The 23,863-nt window shown below is 37.6% G+C and overlaps 2 protein-coding genes across 3 annotated transcripts in view; one reads left to right on the top strand and one right to left on the bottom strand.

Moving 5' to 3' along the window:
* Positions 1–15,506, top strand: part of SLC30A7 (solute carrier family 30 member 7) — an 85,852-nt gene extending 70,346 nt beyond the window's left edge. For both annotated transcript variants that reach the window (XM_069090518.1, XM_069090520.1), the window contains one exon: positions 8,601–15,506. In XM_069090518.1, coding sequence (XP_068946619.1) covers positions 8,601–8,648 — 48 coding nt within the window. In that variant the 3' untranslated portion in view covers positions 8,649–15,506. The remainder of the gene's footprint in view (positions 1–8,600) is intronic.
* A 6,757-nt stretch (positions 15,507–22,263) lies between these two features.
* The window catches only part of DPH5 (diphthamide biosynthesis 5), a 37,704-nt gene continuing 36,104 nt past the window's right edge, over positions 22,264–23,863 (bottom strand). Inside the window, exon 7 of the mRNA XM_069090517.1 lies at positions 22,264–23,610. Within this exon, the coding sequence (XP_068946618.1) occupies positions 23,384–23,610 (227 nt within the window). The 3' untranslated portion in view covers positions 22,264–23,383. The remainder of the gene's footprint in view (positions 23,611–23,863) is intronic.

Below are 23,863 nucleotides of genomic sequence, written 5' to 3'. Positions count from 1 at the left end.
AGCTCCTGGAGCAGCTAGGTGGCACAGTGGACAGAGCACTGGACCTGGAGTTAGGAGAACCTGAGTTCAAATTCTGCTTCAGACACTTGACACTTACTAGTTGTGTGATCCTGGGCAAGTCAATTAGCCCCAGTTGTCTCACAAAAAAAAAAGAATGTGGGCTCCTTGAGAACAAGTATTATCTTTCTCCTTCTTTGTTTCCCCAGTACTTAGCAATTAGCAGAATAGGAAAAAAAAATGAATCCGCAATGGAAAATCTCTGTAAAGAAGGGAGAGAGATTACAGATTCAGAAAACACACATACACACTTTCTCTCTCTAACGTGAAGGAAAATCTGGAACTAGAGAAACAAAAGGAAACAACATTAAAAGAACATTATGAATGTTATACAAACTAAAGCCATTGCCTTTGAACACAAGGTACACAAATGCAAATTAAAGACCTTAGGTCTCAGAATACCATGACAAACCAAAACACTCTGTACCCCAAACTTCTGAATACAGAAAAAGCAAGCACTAATTAAGAGAATCCACAGATTGCTTTTAGGAAATAAAAGAAAAAACTTTTCAAACTCTTAGTGACTAAATATAAGAATTTCAGTAGGGGCAGCTAGGTGGTGCAGTGAATAGAGCACTGGCTCTGGAGTCAGGAGGACCAGAGTTCAAATGTGGCCTCAGACACTTAACACAAAACTAGCCATATGACCTTGGGCAAGTCACTTAACCCCAATTGCCCTACTGTCCCCCCTCCAAAAAGCAAAAAAATAATAATAATTTCAGTGATAAATAACAAATTGCCTATGTGTCCAGAAGAAAAACTTTCAAATATAAAGGAAAGGAAATTAAAATTTTACAGTATTATTTTGCATTGAGGAGAGTCCACTCACAAGAAAGGATGAAATAATATATCCTGGAAAGCAAAGATGCTTTACCCTGTAATCCAGAGACTAATTGTTAACAAGGAAGTGGATCTTTAACAAAAGAGAAGCATTTGTGGTGTTTCTGCCCTAGAAATCAAAGAGAAGTAAATTGGCACAATTGTTAAGTAACGAATAAGCAATGAAGTTCATTACTCTACCTTTTGAGGTTATTTTTTAAAGGTAGAGACGCCAGTCTGCAGAGTAAAAAAACAAAGGGAACCATCAATAAAGAATTATTAGGGGAAAAAATGAACGTGTACAAAGATATAAGTGGAACTTAAAGGAAACCCAGGGAAATAGATGTGGAGGGAAAATGAGGACTGTTAGTAATATTTATGGTTTGCACAGCAGCAACAGTGGATAGAATAAAAAAGCTTGACTCAGCTGATCGGACTGCAGATGTACAGAAGTGAGAGAGAGTCTGGAAGAAGGGAAGCAAGTAACATAGTGCGAGGAAGGACCCAGCCCACAACTTGTGAATACAGGAAATGCCAATTGAAACAATCCAAGAATTACCTCTGGAAAAAACCCAACACTTCAAACTCAAGACATGTAGAGATTAAATTGAATAATTTCATTGAGGGGAAAAAATAAATTTTGCAGGTAGCCAGGAGGAAGACTTTCAAATACAAAGGAAAGGGAAATTTGAATAACCTGAGACCAAAAAATGCAAGAAGGGATGGGAATAATGTATTCCAAAGAGCAATGAAGGTGAGAATGCAGCCCAGGGTTTCCTGTATATCTGAGCCTAACCTTAAACAGAAAAAAAAAAAGGGTGGGGGTGAGGGTAGGAGGATGTTCAATAATAAAGAGGTGATCAAAACATTCTTAAAAAAAAATCAGCAAACCTTAAGACATTATATCTTGAGCACCCACAACAGCAAAATTGTAGGAGTGATGAGTGCAGTAGAGGAAGACAGAATAACAACAGCAATAATAGTGATAGAGAGACTAGTAGAAGGTTTTCTAAATACATACAAGGAACAAAGGTGAAAATCTACATATACAAAACTAATAAGCATTCCCCAATACATAAGTAGTCAAAGGATATGAACAAATAGTCCTCAAAAGAAAAATTGCAACTATAGACAACTATGTGGAAAAGTGCTCTAAGTCACTAGTAATAAGAGAAATACAGGTTGAAACAAACTTGAGGTTTCACCTCATACCTGCAAATTGGCAAAGAGGGTGAAAATAGCAAATAATCAGTGTTAAGAGTGCTTGTGGAATGATAGGCACACTAATACATTTTTGGTAGAGTTGTGACATACATATATCTGTTTTGGAAAACTTGGAAAAATTAAGTGATGAAAATGTCCATAATCTTTGAACCAGAGACTCCATTACTGGGCTTATACCCCAGTATAAGAAGCAAGTCCTTGTATATACCATGCTTATAGCAGAACTTTTTGTGATAACAAAAAATTGGAAACAATGTAGATGACCATCAACTGGAGAATGGCTTAAAAAACAGACTTGTGAATGTAATGTAATATTACAGTGCTATAATAAATGATGAATATGATGAATAGAGAAACTTGGAATCATCTACACAAACTAATGCAGAGTGAAGTAAGAAGAGCCAAGAAAACAGTATACTTAATGACTATAGCAATGTAAATGGAAAGAGTAATTACACAAATACATAAAAATCAAGTGAATATAATAAAATTATAAAGGTCAGTCATGACTCAAATGAAGAAATATGAGAGCACACCACCAAACTGTGAGATCACCAAGTATTATGTATTGCACGTGGTTTTGGACTTTTATATTTATCAATATATTATACTGATTCACCCCCCTCCCTTTTTTTCTTTTGTCTTTATAAATACTATTTGTTGTAGGTATTAGCTTTTTGGGAAGGAGAGGCAGGGGAAAACTATAATGATTAAAAAACAAATATCAATAAAAACTTATTACTGAAGAAACAAATGCGAATGGACTATAAACAGTCCAATAAAAGGACAGAGTGGCAGAATGGATAAGAAAACAAAACCTCATATTCTGTATTTTATGAAGAACCTCTCTAAAAAGCAAAGACACACTCAATCAAAATGAGAGACCAAAGCAGAACTTACTTAGCATCAGGTGAATAAAAAAAACAGTGGTAGCAGTCATTCTACAAAACAAAAATAAAAATTCAGTATATCATTAAACTAGGGCTTTACATTATACTTTAAGAAAACATAGACAATGAATCAATATTAATAATAAAAATGTACACCAACTGATATAGCATATAAATTCATAAAGGTGAAACATCATGGCCCAGTGGTAATGTTGGAGCCATGAAAATATTAACTTCCCTCTTTGTCCCCAGAGAAAGGACTACAGAGGAAATTCTCACATGCCAAATAGACTGTGGTTAACACAACCCTCTCCTAATTGAGATTCTAAATTCTGTAACAGTTCATTGAAATTCTTGCTTGTAAAATGACTGTCATCATTTAGAAAGCATAGCACATAGGTATTTATGTTGTCTGTGGTTTTAAGTGGGGTATCTTTTACTATCTCATTGTGGTGCTTTTTTGGTATTATATAGAAATGCTGAGAATTTATGTGTTTATTTTATATCCTTCTACTTAAAATTACCGTTTCAAATATATCTTCATATTATATTCAGAAAAGAAATAGTTTTGCTATTACTACTTTACTACTATTATTTTGCTACTACTCATTCTGATTCCTTCAATTTCTTTTTTTGTTATTTCTAGTATTTCTAATAAAATATTGAATGGTATTGGTGATAATGGGCATCCTTGCTTCATTCCTGATATTATTGTGAAGATTTTTAGCTTAACCCTATTATGATGCTTGCTGATGGTTCTAGATAGATGCTTCTTATTATTTTAAAGAAAAATGTTTTTATACCCATATTCCCAAGTGGTTTTAACAGGAACCCTTTGTTGGGCAACTACTTTGACTTAAGTAAACTAGAAGAAGGGAAGAGCAGAAGCAAGATCAGGCCCAATGTCAAAATCCCTGCCTCCTCTATCCTTGGTGACCAGAAAGATGCATACTTCTTGCCCCAAATTCCCCTTCACAAAGCCTTCTTTTCTCAAAGATTTAGTAATTCATGTGAAACATAATACCAGACCTGCTTATGTGGTACTATGGGAGACATAAGAGAAACTTCCATAAGCTGGATATATTTAAAATGTCCTAATTCATCCTCTTTCTGTCTCCCAAAGAAGATGATCCTTAGCATCCAGGAAGCTCTGTAGCTAAGGAGATTCTTTTTCACCTGCTGTTTGGTCTAGATGGCTGCCAAGTTCTCTTCTGCCTAAAGTTTTCTGATTCTTTAACAATTCCATGAAACAATCATTTGCAGCTAGATGGTGTAGTGGATAGAGCACTGGTACTAGAGTCAAGAGGATCTGAGCTTAAATCTAGCCTCAGACACTTGACACTTATTAGCTGTGTGACCCTAGACAAGTCACTTAACCCTGATTGCCTTGGGCCCCCCCCCCCAAAAAAAAAGGTGGTTAGAAAGATTTATTTTGGAAATCACAGCCATATATGTAGAACATTTTCAGTTATACATAAAGCAAGAACAAAGGTTCTTTTTACATTCTTTGAGAATGTAACTACATTCCTCATCCTTTGGGGAAAATCATCTGCCAATGTAACTTTTTTTTTAAATTAAAAAAAAATTACAGGAAGATTCTGTAAAATAGAATAGGTTATTAGAAATTACCTATTCCACACAAATTATTTTCAAAAATTGAGAAGGAAAACACTCTAAAATAAGAGAACTAGGGGGTGGCCAGGTAGCACAGCAAGTAAGAGCACCGGCTCCAGTGTTGAGAAGACCTGGAGATCGAATCCCGGGCTCAGACACTTAGCACCCACCCAGAAACACCTGGCCGTGTAACCTTGAGCAAGTTACTTAACCCCAATTGCTTAGGGGTGGCCAGGTGGCTCAGCCAGTAAGAGCACCGGCTCCAGTGTCGGGATGACCTGGATCAAATCCGGGCTCAGATACTCAGCACCACGCCCAGAAATAATAACTGGCCCGTGTAACCTTGAGCAAGTTACTTAACCCCGATTGCTTTAAAAAAATAAAATAAAATAAAATAAGAGAATTATAGTCCTGGATCAGATCATCAAGTATTGGTTAAAATTTTTCAAACAAAATCCTAGCAAAAAGATTTTATTTAGAAAATCATTCACTATGATGAAGTAGAATTTATACCAGAGATGCAAGGATGGATCAACATTAGAAAAGCATTGCAACTAATTATGTTAAAAATAAAAGCATATCAGATCATATTGTTATATCAACAAATATAGAAAAAAGTCTTTGACAAAACATAATTATCAACAAATATTCCTGAAGTGTCTACTATGTGCCAGACACTGTTCTGACTGCTGGGGATACACAAAGAAAGAAACAGTATATTTGCAAGGATCTTATATTCCATTAGTGGAGCCAACAATTATATCTATATTCAGCATAACTACAAAATGAATAAATGCAAACATATGCAATGTAAATACAAAGTAGTTTGAAAGGGAGGGTGCTAGGAGTTGGGAATATCAAGAAAAGCTTCATTTAGAAGGTTGTGCTTAAGATAATTTTTAAATGAAGAGATATATTCTATAAGGCAGAAGTAAGGAGGGATTACATTCCAGGCTTGTGGAATATGGTAGGTGTAAAGGTTTAGATACAGAAGATAGTGTGTTATGTTTATGGAACAGAGAAGAAGCCAAATGGACTGGATTTCAGTGTGTGGGTGGCAGACTAACGCATTGGGGTTGGAAAGAGAGGGCCAGGTTGACTGGGACTTTAGAAATCTAAACAGAGGGGTGGCTAGGTGGTGCAGTGAGTAAAGTGCTGGCCCCAGAGTCGGGAGGACCCGAGTTCGGGTGAGGCCTCAGACACTAAACACCCACACAAAAAATACTAGTCGTGTAACCTTGGGCAAATTACTTAACCCCAATTGCCCTCCAAAAGGCAAAACAAAACAAAACTCTAAGCAGAGGAATTGTATCCTAGAGGCAATAGGGAACAACTGCAGTTTAGAGAACATAGAAGGGTTGGCTTAGCAAAAAGGATCATTACTCTGTCTCTGATGGGGAAAAAAGAGGAATCGGTGGGAGACTATGTCAGGTGTTTTTGAGGTGAACAGAATGGGACAAAGGGAAACTCACATCTAATGGCTTCGTTTTTTTCTGTAAAGTAAAAAAACGGCCAAGTTCTCAGCTGAGAGGGGTGAGGGCATGGCTAGGGACCTGAGAGAAAAGAAAGTTTAAAATAGCATTTGTGGGGAGTGAGATAGGGATCTAGTTAGGGAGTTTTAAAAGGATTGCCTTGCTGCACTGAGAGCCTAGTTAAAGTAAAATAACATGGATTTTCAGTGTACCTCATCTTCACAGTTGTGTGGCTTCTCCCTCCTCTGTAGAGAAGCATCTGAACAGGAATGAGGAAGGCAGATGATGGGAGTAGTATGGGGCTAAGGCACAGGAAGGGATAGATAGTGATAGAACAGGAGGTCAGTATTACAATCTAGTAGGTGACTATCACTCTGTGTAGCTGAGGTGTAATAAAGGACCATGCTGTGGCATTTAAGGGGTCTGAGGAATAGGTAGTCAGGGGTCCATCTACATAGTAAAGTCCCTTGTTTTAAGGGCCAGTTGGAAAGCAGAGAAAGATGGTGAGCCAAGTGCTGAATTCCTTGAGGAAAGAGGGAAAATTGGGGTCAGCCCAATATTATAGTCCCTATAATCTTGATTGAGTGGATGTCAAAGATTGCTGAATGAACAAGGCAAATATAGAGTCAGAAAGTGACATTGTGGCATAAGGAGTATTCTGATCTGACTGCCCCTTCAAGGCCACAATATCTAGATATATGAAAGAAAGTTTAGCCTGTGCTGGAGAGGACAGTTGGGATCCTTAGCCAGCATGGGTGTGTAAGGTAGGATTGAGGAGAATGAGCATGAAAGAATAAGAGGAGGGGTTTGCAAAGTTTCCTCCTAGATGGATATTGATTGCTTGATACAGGTTAGGGAAAGAAAGAGGAGAATCTAGAGCGATAGTAGTGGGCAGCAGATGAATAATGACATTCACAGTCCTCAAGGGCTGTTGTTGGTGGAGCTGGTCATCAGGGCCTGGGTTTGATATTCCCCAGGTGTGGCAGATGGAGAAGAGTGGTGTGGTAGGGGGTTGGGGAGTGCTGTCCCTGCACGGTTGTGTTATTTGATAGTTCTCTCATGTGACATCTGTTTCCTGTCTTCATGTTTTTGGCTTTGGCCATTCCCTTGTACTTCCTCCTTAGCCCTGCTCTGTTCAAGACCTTCTCTTCTTTAAATGCTGTTCAGGCACCATCTTCTATGATAAACTTTTCCTTCTTCTCAAACTACCATGCATTGAATTAACTATTTTGAGTGTGTGTATTCACTTTTATTTATTTATATTTATGCTTCGTGTGTGTGTGTGTATATGCATACATATATTTATACTTATTAGAATGTAAGCTCTTTACAAGTCTGAATTGTTTTATTCTTTAGGCAGACTTGATTTATTGCTTGGCCAGGCCTACATCCTGCCCATTGAAGCTGTTCTTGCTCCTCTTCAGGGCTGTCTGGTAGAGAGAGATGGGGAAGTGCTGATGGACAGTGGTCCTTATTTATGTTTAAAAAACAAAACACAACTTTATGAAGCATAGCAGACATAGAAGGATCTTTTTTTAAAAAGAATGATGTATATACCGGGACAGTTAGTCAAGAAGTATTTATATGCCAGTCATTTCACTAAGTGTTGGAGATACAAAAAAAAGGCAAAAGATGTCTCTGCACTTAAGGGGGTCCCACTAATAAGGGAGAAGACAAGTAAACAAATATGTTGCAAACAAACCATCTCCAAAGTGCATAGAACATAATTAACAGATAAAAGTGCTAGAAATAAAAGGAGACTGGAAAGATGTAATGGGGCTAGGTTGTAAAGGGCATATAGATAGTTTACCATGTCAGTTAGTGGTGAAGTAGATAAGAGGACTTGACCTAGGAAGGCATGGATCAACCTTGGGCAAGTCACTTAACCCTCTGTTGGTCTGTTATGTCTACTGTAAAATGGGGATAGTGGCATCGACTTACCAGGGTTGTTGTGAGGATCACATGAGCTATTTGTAAATTGTACAGTACTGGCATAGAATAAATGCCATGTAAGTACTAGCTGTTATTGTTATCACGGTTATTATTGTTGTCAGGTAGCACTGTGCAGTAGACATGGAATTTACCCATAAGAATGACAGAAAACTGATGGTATTTCCTACAGCAGTTTACTGGGGACTGGGGGAACTTTATAGTGACATATGAAGAATGCACAGTGTTTGTCTTTTGCTAAGTTTTATAAGTAATACATATTTCAGGTTGATGTTCCTCTTAGAAGAGAAGGTAAAGCAAAGAGGTTAGGGCTAGATAAATAGATCTAAGGATCATCTGCAAAGATATGGGAGCTGATCCGATCAGATTATTTATGGGGTCCTAGAGGTGAAAGGGACCTCAGGTCATCTAGTCCAAGCCTGTGGTGAACAGGAATCTTCTCTGCGATATATTTAACAGTGCTTACCTGTGCCTTAGAACCTAGGCAGGAGTAGGATTTTACTTACTACTTTGTGAATTGTATATTAGTGTCATGTTCTGTTTTCCAATGATCCTCTCTTTTACAACTTTTCAGGCTGGAGTAAGACAACTTTATGTACAGATTGACTTTGCTGCCATGTAATGAGTCATCAGAAATTGTGCTGTTTGGACCAAAGTTTTCTGGTACTGTACAATCTAAAACATTGTGTCCTCATCTTTTATAAAATAGAGCCATCACCACTACAGCAACCCAAGATGAAGAAGACCAAATAGACACCTCTTTTATGGTCTAGTGGAGGATTTCTCTTCTAAGGAGCCAAAATTAAAGGGATCTATCCTGGACTTTTGGTCTTGTTTTTTGTGCTCTCTCTTTCCAAACCATTTTCTTTTAAGGTTTTCTGTTTCTTTCTTTTCTACTATCATATCTTTATTTCGATAGAAATTTAGATTGTGGGCCTGTGATCACTGGTAATGTCTTCTCTGAAGCTACTGAAACCACAGCTCATTCCCCACAAACCAGTGTTATTAGAAAAGAAAAAAAGTTTAAAAAAGGAAATCTGTTTTGTATGCAATGTCACATTGTTGACATTCTTCAATATAATCATATGTTTGTAAAATTGTTTGTACTTTGCAAACTTAATGAACCAAACCATATTGGGTTTTCAAAGTGCCTTTGCTTCAGAAAATATATTTGCCAGCACAGAAATGTAATGTCAGGGGGTTTTATTTTTTTTATGAGCATACTATAACTTGTATAAAATAAGACTCTTGCTACTGATGTATACTAAATTTATTTTTGTGTACTTCAAGCATAGTTTTAAATGTATAAAAATTCCCCTTTATTGTTTTATCTTGTCAAAATAAAAAGGTATTACTTTTTTTAAAAAAAAATTCACTATCACATAAATTACTCTTTTGGATTGTTTTCAAAGGTTTGCAAATACATCTGTTGTACAAATGGCTGTTTTGGTTTAATTAAACATTTGCTAGTCTCCAAATGATTTTAGTAAAAACTGCTCTCTCTACATAGGAAGCAGTCCTAAATTCCCCATTGCCATTTTTATGGAGTTTGTAAATAAATGAAGGGAAAGGATATTTACTGGCTCCTGGGGGAAAAAAAAGATGATTTGTGTTTTTCTTTTCAGTTTTTAAATGCTGATTTTTTTTTTTTAGCTTTATTTTCCTGTGCAAAACTTTGCACAAGTAAAATTGCTTTCAGGAACCCCCTGGAGCTTGAATATAATGGATTTAGTTGAACTGTTTACCAGTTTCCTAAATGGAAGTGAGGAGATCTGAGACTAAACAAGCCATGGGAGGTGAGTTTAGCACTTGACCTAACACAGGCATCTTTAGCAGAGGTGGACAAGGCACGCTTATGAATCTAATTTGAGAGGATGAGCATTGATACTTTTGAAGGAATACTGAAAGGGATAACTCTTTTTCTACTTATAAATTAAATTCTCATTTCATTTTAAAAATTGAAATAGCCAAGAAATCCTAAAGGAAGAAAATCAATGTTTGAGAATATTAATGAATAGCAAGTTCTTAATTTTCCATTGGAAGTGAAAAAAAGTGTTCATTTTCTACAGTGGCATAATTTGATTATCTGATTTCCATATCTCTGACCTACACTCTTAAGAAGTGAGCATTTAGGGTACATCAAATATGCCAGTGGTTTCTACATAAGGAAAAGAAAACAAGTAATAGATTATCATTAGGAAAATTGTCTACCTTGTCTATGCATATATATGTGTGGACTAAATTAAGGACTTATTGCTGCTGATTGGTATGAAGTATGTATGTGTGTGTATATATATATATATACACACACACACATATATATATATACACACATATACATATATATTCTTTTGTTGTAAATTAAATAGTAGTTTCTGAGCTATAAGACTTGCTAGAGAGATTTGCTGAACCTAAGAATCAATGCAATTATAATCAGTTCAACTGAAATAATCATTGGAGCCTTTTAAAGGCGTGAGGAAAAGACATATTCCCATGATCCTGCTGCTTTTACTTGATAAGTATAATTAGTCTTTTCTAATCTTCCAACCACTGTTAAGCCTGTGAAACTCTTGATTTATTCTTTATGCGTATCACAGAAATAATGTTCATATTATAGAAAATTGACAGAATTAGTATGACTAAGAGATTCTGGAGTTTGAGACTTAAGACAATTTAATGTGGAAGAATTTGTAAAACATTTCCATTGTAGAGAATGAGATTTTCTTTAGGTACATGCATGATTGTTGTATGGGTTTTGAAGAAGGGCCAGGTGCTCTGCTCATTCTTGTGGTCTTTATGTATACTATCTGCTTTTCAGCAGAAAGGATTTTTACAGACACTAATCTGAGCCACTGTTTACTTTTTAATGAAGAAAAAACCTGCTTCTCTTTATGAAATTGTATCACAGTGCACCCTAAGAAATTGCATGGGTATTATAAATTTTCCATTTGATAACGGTTTAGAACTACTGGATTAATGAATAGAGTTCTTACCATTGCTTCTACATTAGGAGCCTGAATCACAAGGCTGGTATAAATAATCTCTACATTTAGTTAAAATGAATGTATATAGTATTAAAAGTATAGTAGAAGACAGCCACCTTCTTATTCTTTCCATGAGTGACTGATTTAACAGCATTCTTGATAAAGGTGTGTTACTTCAGATGATTTTACCAAGAAATAGTTAATCTGTTGTTCATTTTCTCTTCTAGAGAAAAGGTTAGTAATTATTGTTGGGTTATAGAACTTTTGTAGTTTTGCAAAAATAGATTTTTTTTTGTAAAACTGAGACTTTGCTAACACTTCACAAAACAAAACATTCACTGAAAAAAAAAATTGTATTGCTAAGGGAATGTTTACCTTGCAATGGAACTTCCCTAAACAAATTTGTGTATACTTTTTTATCAAACTGGTGTTAATGAAGATGAAACATTTAACATGTACAACTTCCTGCTTTTGCTAACCCTCAAATGCAGATTCTTGTCTAGTCTGTTATCTAGAAGTAGGCAAACCCCCTACTCTCTTGGGTGGAGCAGACTGCAGCACTCTGGGAAATATAATGGGTAGTGGAAGAGCATTTGGCGTTATTATCATGTTACGCTACTATGGTCTCATTTGGCACTGTGCTTTCCCTTGTGTCCTGAAGATTCTTCAGATTCTTCATAAAACAAGCTTAGCTAAGTACCAGGAGGGTTTTTATTGCAGAATCATAGAAAACCACTATATTTTTAAGCAAATGGGATAGGAAGATAACAGCGTTGAGGAAGCTAAACAAAAAATATTTCATTGTTAATTACAGAACTGAAAGAGATCATAGAAATATCATCTAGAATAGATTTTACATGTGAGAGCAGAGGGAGGTAAAATTACTTCCCCAAGGTCATGCAGCTATTAGTGGCAAATCTGTGGTCTTATGATGGACAGTCCAATAGTCTTTTCATTACATCATGCTCTCTCTCCAGCATATCATTATTTCCAGACATTCTAAATCATTTTATAAATGGAAGAACTCATTTTGCCCCAACGCATAACCATAGCAAAACATTTTAATGAAATTTGACTCTGTAATCAAGTTACAAAGGTTCATTTTGATCTTTGGATTGCTTTTTTTTTAACTAGAGGATCTTTTATTACATAATGCTAGATACTCTAACATGAAATTTTTTAGCCCCTGTTTAAAACTTATACAAAAGATGGTGGAATCTCCATGTAAGATAATTTCCCATGGTAAATATGTTTTCTCTCCAAAACTAAATTGAAATTTTTAGTTGTTTCAGTTTCTTAAATTTTGGAGCTTTAGAAAACAGGAGGGTAATTCAAAGATGACCTCATTTTAGTTTTACGACATAGATTTACAATCAGAAGGGAAATTAGACATCATTTAATTCAACTTCTCTCTGTATGTGAAGAAACTTTGAGGCCTGGAGAGATTAAGGGCCTTGCCAACCCTCGTCATTCAGCTAATAAGTAGCAGAGCCAGGGTATTTTTCTGTTCTTCATTGATGAGATAGACTTACCTTTAGCTATGTAGTCAGTCATGCAGGTTTCAGCATTCACGACATCATAGAATCACTGGATCGATTATAGATGAGTTTTTCTAGGAAGAAGAGACATTTGGATAAGAAAGGACTATGTTCTCCTTAAGCACTTTTAGTATTTTTTTTCCCCAGTTCTTTTCTTCCTGGTTTCAAGATTTTGAAAATTGATCCCTGAGTGTCCTCAAAATCACATGTATTTATTTTGTCAGCTCTAGTCGTTCTGGACTTACCCTTAAGTGCCATTTCTACTTCTGTTTATAACAACACACCAGGTACCAAATGTGGTCATGGGTGAGGCGAATAGAAGCACTCACAAACCTGTTGCATATCCATGTGTTATCCTCCCAGTTTTGCATGTGAGTGCTCCTGGGATGATCTAACTAGTCCATTTCCCCCTGTTTTGTGAGGCAATGCTCCGTATAATTATCTGCTAATCATCATTCTCCATTGAATTTGTACAAAGCTGATCTTGACCTTTGATAGTGTCTACTTTGCCTTGAGACTTTGTTTGATAGAAGTATTTTAAATTCCAAAGGATTTATTTTAAGCCAGTCTGGTAAACAAAGTGATTCTGATTTTTACCATCAGAACAACATAAAGAACAAAAAAAACCAGATTATTAGGTAGCTAATATTTTTTGCACAAGCCCTGTGATCTAAATGTATTTCTTGATTGTATTTAAAAACAGAACCAGGAGAAATGAAGTGAAATGAAATCAGTACTCATTTTAGACAGAATGTCTTTGGTCATATTTTCATGAAACCATTAAAATTTTTCACTAATTGCAAAGAAATTTGAATCTAGGAACTGTGAAATATATTAGCATTTTATGAATTTATCATCCTAAAATTTTTAACGTTGGGGACACATTCCATCTGCATGATCCTGCCCTTAGTGATGTTTAAGTTCTTAGGCCGTCTCGTCCTCAGTGTCTAGTCTATAGTAAGATCTACTGCACTGCTGGCTAGAAATAGGTGACTTTAAATAGTAAATGCTTTCTGTAAGAGGTGGTTTAACTTCATGGAAACTCTCATGAGGTAGACAGCTAAAGCAAACTCCCAGAAAGGATAAATGGAGACCCATCATAATTCTTTGCTTGCCAAATTCTTCAACTTAGTTTAGTATGAGATTTCTTTTCTTGATCAAGTATTCAGTTTTACAGAGATGTTGAAATAGGATTTTATGCAAAGAATTTTGTTTTATCTTCAGCCTTTAAGGATTAAATCTTTTGTATAAATTGGTGAGCTGTACAAAAAATGACGTTTTGAGTTTATAAAAAAAATAACATCCAACTTTACTTATAAATGCAGAAAGTTTGGTTTTTTGAACTTGTTAATTAGGATAGTGTTAGGAAGTATTGTACCATAAATTTCTTGAAGGAAGGGAACTCTGTCTTACATTTTGGAGTCCCCTACCAACACCTAACACAGAGTTTGCACAAAAGTACCTAATAAAGGTACCTGTTCAATGTTGAATAAATGGGCATTATGAGTATATATAGCAGGGCAGCCCCAAAGTCAGGAGCAAGTAATAAGCATGGTGCACAAATGACTCTTTCGGCATTTCTATTGTATTGCACACAAATTAAAGGACTTTCATTTTAATTGGACTTAAAGTATTCCGTTGAGGTAGGTCTTTCTTTTAAATAGATGAAGTGGAAGCAGGTAAAAGACACTATTTGTCTTGTGTGTCGTCACATAGGAAATTAGTAGAACTGGGGCTACAAAACCTAAGATGTCTTGAGTTTAGGTATTTTTCACGGAATATTCTTTTTTTTTTTTTTGAGGGCAATTGGGGTTAAGTAACTTGCCCAAGGTTACACAGCTAGTTTTTTTGTGTGTGTGGGTGTTAAGTGTCTGAGGCCAGAACTGAACTCCGGTCCTCCTGACTCCGCGGTCGGCACTTTACTCACTGCGCCACCTAGCTGCCCCCTCACAGAATATTCTAAAGTCAAACTTGTCTCCATTCTGTGTTGGGCATTTCCATATTTGTGTAAGTTTTGATGACATATATTTAGCATAATACCTGAAAGAAATGGGGCTTTTTAATTGTAGTGTATCAAGTTGGAAACTGATCTGGAAACCAGATTCCTTTGAGAAGGAAGCTCTACACTTAAAAATAATTTTTAGATAACGAACCATGCATCTATTTTAACGTCCATTCTCTTTCTTCTACCTCCAAATACCTTAGGTTGCAGTGGCCACTCTGCCTTAAAGTTCTCTGCTCCAACATACTGCCACTTCTTTAACTTTCCAGTCTTTTCCGATGACAGGAAAACTTTCCCATGGATTTTAGTGCTTACTGGAATTTTTTGTCTATATGTCATGTGTTTTTCAAGCTGGTTGATGACTGTTCTAGATAGATTAGAGGTAGTGGGTCATACGTTTTCATAAGTCAGATCTGCATTTACTCCAGCTGCAGGAAACCTCAGTGACTTGATTGCTACATGGCGTGTGTGTGTGTGTGTGTGTGTGTGTGTGTGTGTGTGTGTGTGTGTGTAAGCAAGTTAGTATGGACTTTATGAACAGCTACAGAGTAAGATATTTTGCATCTGAAGTACTGTGAATAAAAAGTTGCCAAAACCATTCCAAGCAGTGGATATTTCAGCTGAGCTACAGAATACATAACCTCTCTGCTTCCTCTTCTTAGGGTTTGGGTTTTCAGTGAAGACTGGGGCATCTAACCAAGTCTTTCAGTACTAACCCACATTGCATATGGAGATGTCAGATTTTAAAGACTATGTTGTAATTTGGTTTTTTAAGTGCTGAAGTAAGAAATTATGATATGCCCAAGTGCAATAGAATAAATCTGTAAAGGTATATTTCACTCTTTCTACTTGAAGACAGTAATATGTAAAGCATAACATCAAATGTATTTTTAAAAGGACCATGAAAGATATTGTATGAAAATGTTCTTTCAATAAAACTTTGGTTTAAAAATCTGTATCTGAATTGTCTTTGTTAGTTGTGGCACTTATTTGGACTCTGAACTGTAGCAACAAATGGAAGTGGAGATGGAGAGAAGAAAATTCTCCAAATGACTCTTATTTCCCCCAAATAGAAAAGTTACTAAGAAGGGAACAGTTATTGTGGCTAATAAGGGGAACAGTATTGTTAGGGCTTGAAGTTATCATTGCCAGTTTCTCAGACATCAGAAAACACCAATCCATAAGTCAATAAACATTATCAAGTTAGATTTGTTTTGTTGGAAGGAGTGGAAGAAGTTCCACATCTCTTCTTTTCCATAATGGTCATGACGAGTACTAATGTAAAAAGAAAAATGAGCAGGACTAGATGGTTACATGGTTGATTTGAACTCTTAGTGATGGGTAAGTGGCAAATGAAAACTGATTAATTTTTTCCAGCTTAGGTTAATTGCTTTGTAATTTCAAGTTATATCCATCAATTATTGCTTCCCCTTCCCTTCCTTAGAAAACATGGCAAATTAAGTCTTTGGAAATGCACACCTGAGTGGAGTTTTAAACACTGGACTAGTTGGTGTTGATGGTTTATTTTTTGAATACTCTGGCTTCCTAGTACTTAGTTCAGGGCCATCTCCAGTTCTGATCTGTATCTGGCCATGGGACCCAGATGGCTCGGGAGGAGGTGCCTCTACACAGTTCTCCTTCACTTTATCCAGTTCAGCTCCCTGATGTCATGGGCCTCTTCCAGAACGAAGGACAAACACCGACAGCCTTTGTCTTGGACGCTTGGAACCCAGGACGCTGCTTTTCCAAGTAAGTGTTAGAAACTCACTTGTTAAAACAGATTCATTACTGTTTACTTTTTTTCTCTCGACAGAAGTAAATGCCTCCCATGGAGAATTCATTCATGCTTCTTGGGGGGAGAGGGGATGGGAAGCAGAAGAATTTTATTTTAGAAATATGGTACTGGTTATGTATATACAGTTATCCCCTGTTGGGAGGGGCTAGGGCCACAGTGATCCTGTGATATGAAAAATCAGTGTAAATTTTTTGGCCCTCCATACCAGAGAAGTCTGAATTTTTTATTCTTTTATGGAATGTTTACAGTACGTTACTGTAAAATTTGAGTTAAGTATTTGGTCATAATCCCCATGTCTGCTGGCTGGCCTTTGCATGTCATCTGCAGCTTCCACACCTCCCCCCCCCCCCAATTCTCATTTAATTTCTTATGCCAACCAGTGATATATTGAAACCCTAATGGGGAAAGTTGCGATGTAGAAGAGGTAACTGTATAATCTGAGTTGGGCTTTACAGAATGGGAGGTACCAGAGGGAGCACAGGCAAAAGCTTTGATGCTGGATGGTATCAGGTAGTGTAGGGCATGGCAAGAAGTCCATTTTGACAAGAGTGTATAATACAAAGAAGAGAAATCTGATAACAGGACCTGGAAAGTCAGGCCTACATGTACCCCTACCTTTCTCTCTGGGAGCTAGTCACCATGTCTACATAGTCATTTCTTACATCCTGCCTTCATTCCTTGCAGTTTCCTCCACCTTAAATGAACCTCCATTCTGTTGCTCTAAATTACATGTTGTTGTGCACTACTCTAGTCCACACTGATAACTTCTCCGAGCTACTGCTGCTTTTGTAGACAGTATTGTGAAGTTATATTGTGAAGTGAGAGAAAAAAGTGCTTACTTTGGTGTCTGAGAACCTGGGTTCAAATCCTGTCTGCCATTTAATCACTCAGAGTTCCTGATTAATGTAAATAATGAACCACCAGAAGTGGTCACATGTACTCAAAGTCATAATTATGTAAAATATGCTCATTGCTTCCAGCCCAATGGAAATATGTAGTGCAAATTATTCTCATTAGTTGGAAACTAGCTGTATCTTGTATGGCTTTTGGTATTTAATCTCTGGACCTCAGTTCCATCATTTGTAAAATGAAGGGGTTGGATTAGAGCTTACAGATTTCAGCCCCAAAACAGTGATCCCAGCAATGTTCTGCTAATCTTACTTGGTCATTTAAGACTATCCATTCCCTGAGACTAGAGACTATGCCTTTTCCTTGTGTCCCCCACAGTACTTGGCATGATTCATCAAATAAAACAGGCATTCCTACAAGCAAGGGGGCAGAAACCAACCTTCCTTTGTATGTTTGAATGCTAGTAAGACTATTTATCTCCCTTTCCCCCTACACACCACTTTTTGTCCTTGGAACCAACTCATAGTGACAACACTGAAAGATTAGGAAATTTGCCTAACGCTGTAGGGAAAAGAGGCAGGAAAGAAATCGAGGGTTTTGAGAAATCATTTAGTCCAGCTCCTTATGTGAAGAATGATTCTCCTGCAGCCAGATTGTATTAATAACGTGGATCTAAGATGAAATAAGATCACCTTTTAAACGACTCCTAAAGGCATATCACATGACACAATAGTGACTGCTTTCCAATTACAGGCATTTTTGGTTTCCAGGGTAACATTCTTTTTCTAGGACTTGCTTATAATGTTGGTCTAATCAAGACAGATCCTGCTTAGTTTTTAACTTAAAACTCAGAGGTGTTTGGGCCAAAACTTGTTTCATCAACCAATCAAAAAACATTTATTGGCTATTGTGTGTAAGGCACCATGGTAGGCCCTCGGGATACAAAGACAAAACCTAGGAAAGAAGTGTTAGAAGAGGGGTGGCTAGGTGGCACAGTGAATAGAGTGCCGGCCTTGAAGTCAGGAGGACCTGAGTTCAAATCTGGCCTGACACTTAACACACTAGCCGTGTGATTTACACTTTCACTTACTAGCCGTGTGATTTTGGGCAAGTAACTTGACCCCAATTGCCCTCCAAAAAAAAAAGTGTTAGGAGGTACCTTATTATTATCTGTTCCAGTCTTCAAATATCCAAAGGGTTGTCAGGTAGATGATGAATTATTAGACATTTTTTACAACTTCAAAAGTCAGAACTAGGACCAAAAGGTTAAAACTGGAGGCAGATTGTGACTCAGTATAAGGAGCCTTAGCAATACCCTAAAATGGAAGGAGTGTCAAGAGGTAATGAATATTCATCACTTCAAATAGGAGCTATTGGACCAGGATATCATAGATGGGATCTGTATTCTAGGTACTATTTAGAGGTAATTTAGGATTCCTTCCAACTCCCAAGTTCTATGGTCCTATCTATGTGCAGCATGGAACAGTGGGAAAATGCCTGGATTTGACATCCTCTGTTCAAATTCTAGAATTGCCATTTACTCTGTAACTTTGGGACAAATTACTTACCCTCTGTGCCTTACTTTCCTTATCTGTAAAATAAGTGGGTTCAACTAACTGGCCACTGTTACCTTCCAGCCCTAAATTCTATGTTCTTTTGCCCTGAAGAAAAATACTGGTAGGATTTCATTTTATTCAGATGAGTGCTTCTCCACAACTCAATTTTAAAATTTTGGATCAATTTGTAGTTTGGTAAATGACCCTTCCAATTATTCAATCCAACTAGAATTTCCTCAAAAATAGCTAATGGAAGTAACAAAGCAGGTGAGACTGTTTTGTATCATCACATAAGAACATCAACTTAAGACTATTTCCTATTAAGCCAAGTAATTTATCATTCCATGCCTGCCTGCCCCCTTCTCTAGCATTCTTGGTACAGCATTCAGATACCCTGAAAAATTCTAGGTCACTACTGGGAACTATAATTTCCTCAATAGATGCTATTGGCTAGAATAATCAATTAAATGTTTTTTTTTTTAAACTGAAGAGGTATTTTTTATATGAAGATAATAGCTGCCTTGGGCAAGTCAAAAGTGGACAGCTGTTAGTATAGGGAAAGAACACAGTAATTCAGGGCAGGTCTCATTTTTCAGACTTGAATCTTCAGTCTTTCAATAAAATTCCCTTCTAACCAAAATAAATAAATTGAAGAGGTATTTCCTGAACCAGTAGGCATCACAATGGGGATTTATAAGACATTTAAAGGGGTAGTTGAGTTAATTAGGTTCACAGTGACTGGGACTCTGTTGTTTAACTTAGGAGTTTAAAAAATGTCACTATCAACTAACTACCTGGGCTTTCAAAGCGGCGGGTAAAATGACAAAGTTACTCATATTTACAAGGGTAAATTCTTAAATGTTACACTACATTACAAGGCCCATTTTGAAATGTCACATCTCTCTAGATGTATGTCATACAATTTCCATTTTTTTTTTTTGTAAGCAATTGGGATTAAGTAATTTGCTCAAGGTTACACGGCCAGTTATTTCTGGGTGTGGTGCTGAATATCTGAGCCCAGATTTGATCCCCAGGTCATCCCAACACTGGAGCCGGTGCTCTTACTCGCTGTGCTACCTGGTCGCCCCTAAGCAGTTGGGGTTAAGCAACTTAACTTGGGGTTAAGCTCAAGGTTGCACGGCCAGGTGTTTCTGGGTGGATGCTAAGTGTCTGAGCCTGGATTCGATCCCAGGTCATCCTGACTCTGGGGCTGGTGCTCTTACTTGCTGTGCTACCTGGCCGCCCCTCCATTTTTTTTTAAAACAGATTTTACAGAGTGGTTTGGTCTCTATAGAACTTGAAAACGAGCAGGTTAATAATTATGAATGAATAAATGAAGCATTTATTAAGTGCTTTCTATGTGCGGAGTGCTGTGCTGGGTTTACAAATAGAAAAGTAAAAGTTCCCACTCTCAAGGAACTCTAATGGGGAAGATTATATATTTGGAAGGTTTTATCTGCAAGTCAGATGGAAAGGATTTGTGGTCCTCAGGGTACAGCAACAAAGATGGCAATACTTTTTAATGCCATTTTACACTGAAAAATCATCTCATTTCCTGATGTTGAACCAAATGACAGTGCCAAAGACTTTGGTGTCGATAATTTGCTTTTCTGGGTCTTCAGTAGATGTGGGTACAGGAGCAATTGCCAGGAGGAATCTCCAAAGGAGTTGCCAACCAAGATGATGGCTGTGGGCATAGGCTTGAAGTCTTGCCATTCTCAAGGTGATGGATTCAGGGTCTTGGATTGTCTCCATCATGCTGAGGGAAGACAGTGGTCAAGGTGGTGGTGGTCTGACCTGTCTAACTCCCACCTCTCCCCCAGGGTGCCTTGCTATTTCACTTGGGCTAGCTAGCTTCCCCTATGAGTGGCAGCTGATTATCAGTTTGGTGGGGATGCCTGTCTCCTCCACAGGCAGCCAGGTGAGTGTTAGACCTGGAGTTAGTTCAAGTGAGCTCAACTCTGGCCTCTAGCTGTGTGACCCTGGGCTAGTCATTTAACTTCTACCTCAGTTCTCTCAGTTATAGATTGGGTATAATAGCACCTTCTTTACAGGGTTGTTGAGGATCAAGCAAGATAGCTGTAAAAGTCCTGGCACATACTTATTCCCTTTGCTTTCCTTTATGATAACCATGAGATCATTTATCTCAGTGAACAATTTCCCACTGACTTTTTCATGACCCTTCCACATAGATTTCGGTTATAAAATCAAATAAAATGCAAATGCCTGGTCAGTGTGATTCTTGTAAAATCACTTCTTCAAACCAAAATTCTAGGCAGCGACTACTGATCAATCACACGTTTTATATGTTACTGATATTGATGACATTGATACAACTCCTCACCCTCTAATCTCCCCTTTCCTCCTAAGAAAGTGAACCTGCTTAAACCTACAAGGACACGTTGTCATGTTAACACCAGATGGTAATGCCAATAAAGGACAGTATTAATCTTGGTAAATACAGCCTTTCAGTGTAAGTTAAACCCCAGGGCTTATAAGGATCAAATGTTCCACCTTACACTGTACACTCAAGGCACCATAATCTTTCAGTTAAAATAGCCAAAATGCTGCAGTATTCATGATACTTCAAGTTTCCACCTTTGAAATATCACTTCTCCAAATAATATTGGGATAATACCCTAATCCTAATAATTGCCCATATTTATGGAGTCAATGGTCTAGAATCCATCGTCTCTATTGAGATCTTGGGCTATGTTGGGTAGAACTTCCAATAAACATAGGCCATATTCCCACTGTACTCTTCCCTGATTAGGCCTCATCACAAGTATGGTGCTCAGTTCTATGAACCTGTTTAAGGATATTAAAAAGTTGAAGGGTTTTCAGAGGAAGTCCACCTGGATAGTGAAGGATCTTGAGTCTGTTTCACCAATCAGTAAAAGGAAATGTTTAGCCTGGGGCACAGAAGCCTTGCAAGGGTCATTCTCTTTGTTGTTACATGGAGGAAGGATTGGACTTGTTCTGTTTGGCCTCAGAGGTCAGAACCAAGAACACTGGCTGATGTTACAAAGAGGCAAATTTAAGGTACAACCATACAGAAGTGTAATGGGCTACCTTAAGAGGAAGAGGTTTTCCTCTCCCTAGATGTCTTCAGAGGGTGCTGGCTACTGTAATGGAGGTTCCTTCCAAGTATTAAATTCTGTGATTCTGTGTCTCATTGCAGCCACTCATTTGCCATGCTCAGAACCCATGTGCATGCTGTTCAGCCCTCCTTTTGCAGGCAAGAGCCATCACTCTTTGGTCGTGGCAGCTGAATACCAACCCTCAATACATTAAAAAAAAAAACCTGTGACTGATTCTTCAGCCAACAGTCACAGCATTTGCTAGTCTTATCTCCTCTCTCACTGACAGTTAAAGCACAGAGTTTTTTTATTTTACAGTTAAAAGTTTCAGGCCTCATAACATGGGAAATAGTATAGGGTTAGTACTGACTAGCTCCCCATCCCTCCCCCAACTCACAGTTCATAATACATTGATAGATGACTATCACACGAATTGATGTTACTGTAAACATATACAGGATACATTTTTAATAATTATCTCCAAAAAATAATTAAGGAAACCATGCCCAGCAACAAAGAGAATGGATGACTTGATCAGCCCTATGGGAAGAAAAGGCCTATCTAGCTGAATTTGCATATACCTATGTTACTACACATCATGTTTAATGACTGAAATTACACAAGAGTTGGCATTGAGACCAAGGTTCATAATAAATATTACTGTTATAACACAACAAACTTGTACAGAAATGTTAAGATTTAATGAGTTCCATTGAATGATGAATCTTTAACAGACTATGGCCTTAAGTTTCTTAAAATGTTCTTTCTCTGCAGTCAAAGTCCTCTGTCAGCACGGACGTATGGTATCCATTTAAAATCCAATGGCAACTGCTATGTGACTGCTCCAGCATTTCCAATGCAATACATAACCTATGTAATACAGCCAGCCTTGTGCCACATAATTAGGATGTCAGTTTAAATGGGATAAGCCAATTCAGATGGGTGTCACTTGACAGGCTATGTGCTGTTGTACTTTTAGGTGGGTGGGACCTGGGTGGTGGTTTGTTCTCTCCAAATCTTTCTCTGAGCATTACCATTAACTCCAAGCAGAATAATTCATCCTATACTTGCACAAAGTGACAAGCAAATTATGGGGAGTGAAGTGTTACCAATCATTTACTTAGCTTTCTGCTAACAGCTGTCATTTCTTTCCCTTCAAAAATGGGAGCTGGGTTTAAGTCAGAATGACTCACATTCCAACTGTCCCTCTAAGTTTATAGGTAATTTCAGTCAAAGCAGTTTTTAACCCAATTTCTTAAGTGAAGGAAAAGTCATAAAACCAATCTGCCCATGTCTATGCTACTTTCCTGCTTTGTCTGCACCCTCCTGCAAGCAAAGTTATCTTGGGAAGTGGTCAAGGTGACACCAACTGATCCTGACATCAGAAGGAATGATGTGACCTCTAATGAAAGCAGGTTTTGTTCAATGACTTTATCTTCCTTTTTTATTCACGAGATGAATCCAAATGTTTGTCCATTGTTTTGTCTTCTGAAGTGCACATCTTTGTATATACATACATCTGACAATGAAATAAAGGAGAGTAGAAACAGTGGCTATGCGCAGGAATTTTCAACACTCGGGGTTTCAGAGTCATCTTCTGGAATAGTAAACAGCTTCAGCATTTCGACCTCCAGAGGATGCAAGTTTCCTGTTATAATTAGCGAATGCAAAGGGCTGCCCAGTTCCACAGTGCACATTTGCTTTAAGGTGCCAGCAGCAATTTTCTGCTCCTCAGATCCCACCCTGGCCAGGCCCACACAGATTGTCTCCTCGGTGATGGCTGTAAAATAAGAATAAGTGTTTCACACTGAGTCAGAACCATGTTCTCCCCAATATCCTGTCTCTAAGGATTGCCCCACAGGGTATTCTGTGCAACAACTCACATTTATGTGGCTCTTTAATGTTCCCTGAACATACTTTATCTTCTCCCTTGATGACACTGAACAAGTAGTCCTCTCCCCACACCTGTACATCCCTCTTGCTCACCCTCTACTTCAATGAAACCCTGGCTTTCTTTAATAAGCATGTAAGGG

Source organism: Petaurus breviceps, unplaced genomic scaffold (assembly GCF_028583685.1).
Source record: "Petaurus breviceps papuanus isolate PSGF00001 unplaced genomic scaffold, PetGlider_PUasm1.0 186, whole genome shotgun sequence".
In the NCBI taxonomy this organism is placed as follows: Eukaryota; Metazoa; Chordata; class Mammalia; order Diprotodontia; family Petauridae; genus Petaurus; species Petaurus breviceps.
This window is presented reverse-complemented; position numbering and strand designations above follow the sequence as displayed.